The 1,581-nt window shown below is 35.3% G+C and overlaps 1 protein-coding gene across 1 annotated transcript; it reads left to right on the top strand.

Annotated features, from left to right (window-relative positions):
* Positions 1–488: 488 nt before the first annotated feature.
* LOC119648181 lies at positions 489–1,300 on the top strand. Its single transcript, XM_038049767.1, has 2 exons — positions 489–858; positions 942–1,300. Exons 1-2 carry the CDS (start codon positions 567–569, stop codon positions 980–982), a joined length of 333 nt encoding a protein of 110 aa, XP_037905695.1. The 5' UTR covers positions 489–566; the 3' UTR covers positions 983–1,300.
* The last annotated feature ends 281 nt before the right edge of the window (positions 1,301–1,581 follow it).

Here is a 1,581-nt window from a genome sequence, read left to right as displayed (position 1 = left end):
ATAGGAGGAGGAGGCAGTTAGAAATGTAGATGCTACAGATCCCTTGCAACTCGTCCCTTAAAATAGTATTGACAAACTTAGCCTCGGTCCTATCAATGCGCAATTCTTTCTCATTTAGGGGACCAGTGATTACGAATTACATATTATTTTCAGGTTGCGGTTTCAATTTTCTTAAACATTCATGTGAATCAGCAAGATGTAAACAGAGGAATAGAATCGCAAATGAATCATTTGGGAATTCAGTTTTGTAAGGAAACTTAACCCGTTGAACTACACTTAGGGAGAATATGCCAGTTTTCGTTTACATCACTATTAAATCACAGCCTCAGATCAAGAACAAACAAATTTATGTAAATCAGTAACTACGTCATGCATATTCTCGCACTGTTTGATTCTGTATAATTCCTTATCAATTCACTGGAAAAGATGTTTCGGTGATGCTTCTCTTTAATCTTGGTGAGAGCAGTATAAAGTGGTTTAATTTTATATTAAAAACCAGTAAGGCATTGGTCACATGTGATTATTTACATTGTTCAAACCACTTGGTCGGTCAGTACGTGTTTAATATGCCTCGCGAGAGTATGGGTGTAGGAAAGCTGATTGGATTTCTGATGATACTAGTGTTATTACCCCTAATAACTGCGGCTCCAGTGGAAAATAGGGATCAACATTTTCGTGACCATCACATTCGGCATAAACGACAATTTGATTTCTCCATAAGTGCAGAGCATGCAGACGAGGAGGGTACCGACATCTTCGCAGAAGCTACAGCGCGACTATGGGAAAGTCAGGACGGAAATACCAGAGTTGATGGATCAGCAAAAGTGACGCACCACTCCGGGCCGTTTTCCTCCTTCGGTAAAACGAAATATTCGGGATCACTTCATTTTCATAGTGAAAAATTATTTTTCTGATCAATTACTTGTAATTGAAAATTTCAGCTGACGATTATCGCTTGGCGCTCAAGATAGTCTTTATGTGAATAAGGAAGTATTTATAAATGTGTAATATAAGTTTTTCTCTGATTCATTGGAGCTTCTATAAAACAACTTCTATACAACAAAACTTTCATAAAGTAATATTTGTGCACATTTTTTAGTGATATTCCATCGCTACGCCAACATGTAACAATTTATCAATGAATGTAAAGAAGCTAATTTGCGATTCTCTTATTTAGTGATAATCTTTTGACCTTGACATAAGAAACGTGAAATGCGTGTTTTTTTATTATCTAGTGGAAAAATTATAAATATAAATAGACTTAGAGAAGCTGTAAATAAAACACATGAGCTTAGCGGAATCTTGCTTTTTCAAATGTGCACTGAATGTGCTAAACCAATGAAAACTGCACTAATCCGATATGTGCGTTTACATTTATTAATGACTTCCAGTGGGAGAATGTGTGACAAGGGAAAAGACAATTTCTTCTTCTAGTTTACTTCATCATTTAAAATTATTAACTTACATAGTCTGCAGGCTGCAAATTGGATTAAAACAATAAGATACAATATAGTATTAGTATTAATAAAAAATTTATCAATTTATCTGTGCAGTCTACCTCATCTTCTTCAGCCTTTGTCC

The sequence above is a fragment of the Hermetia illucens genome, chromosome 2 (assembly GCF_905115235.1).
Source record: "Hermetia illucens chromosome 2, iHerIll2.2.curated.20191125, whole genome shotgun sequence".
Classification (NCBI taxonomy): domain Eukaryota; kingdom Metazoa; phylum Arthropoda; class Insecta; order Diptera; family Stratiomyidae; genus Hermetia; species Hermetia illucens.
This window is presented reverse-complemented; position numbering and strand designations above follow the sequence as displayed.

What these genes read in the sequence shown, in the direction of transcription:
- LOC119648181 (XM_038049767.1), top strand. Translation starts at nt 567, where the DNA reads ATGCCTCGCGAGAGTATGGGTGTAGGAAAGCTGATTGGATTTCTGATG. An exon ending in CGGGCCGTTTTCCTCCTTCG is followed by an intron (nt 859 to 941) that starts GTAAAACGAAAT and finishes TGAAAATTTCAG; the next exon opens with CTGACGATTATCGCTTGGCG.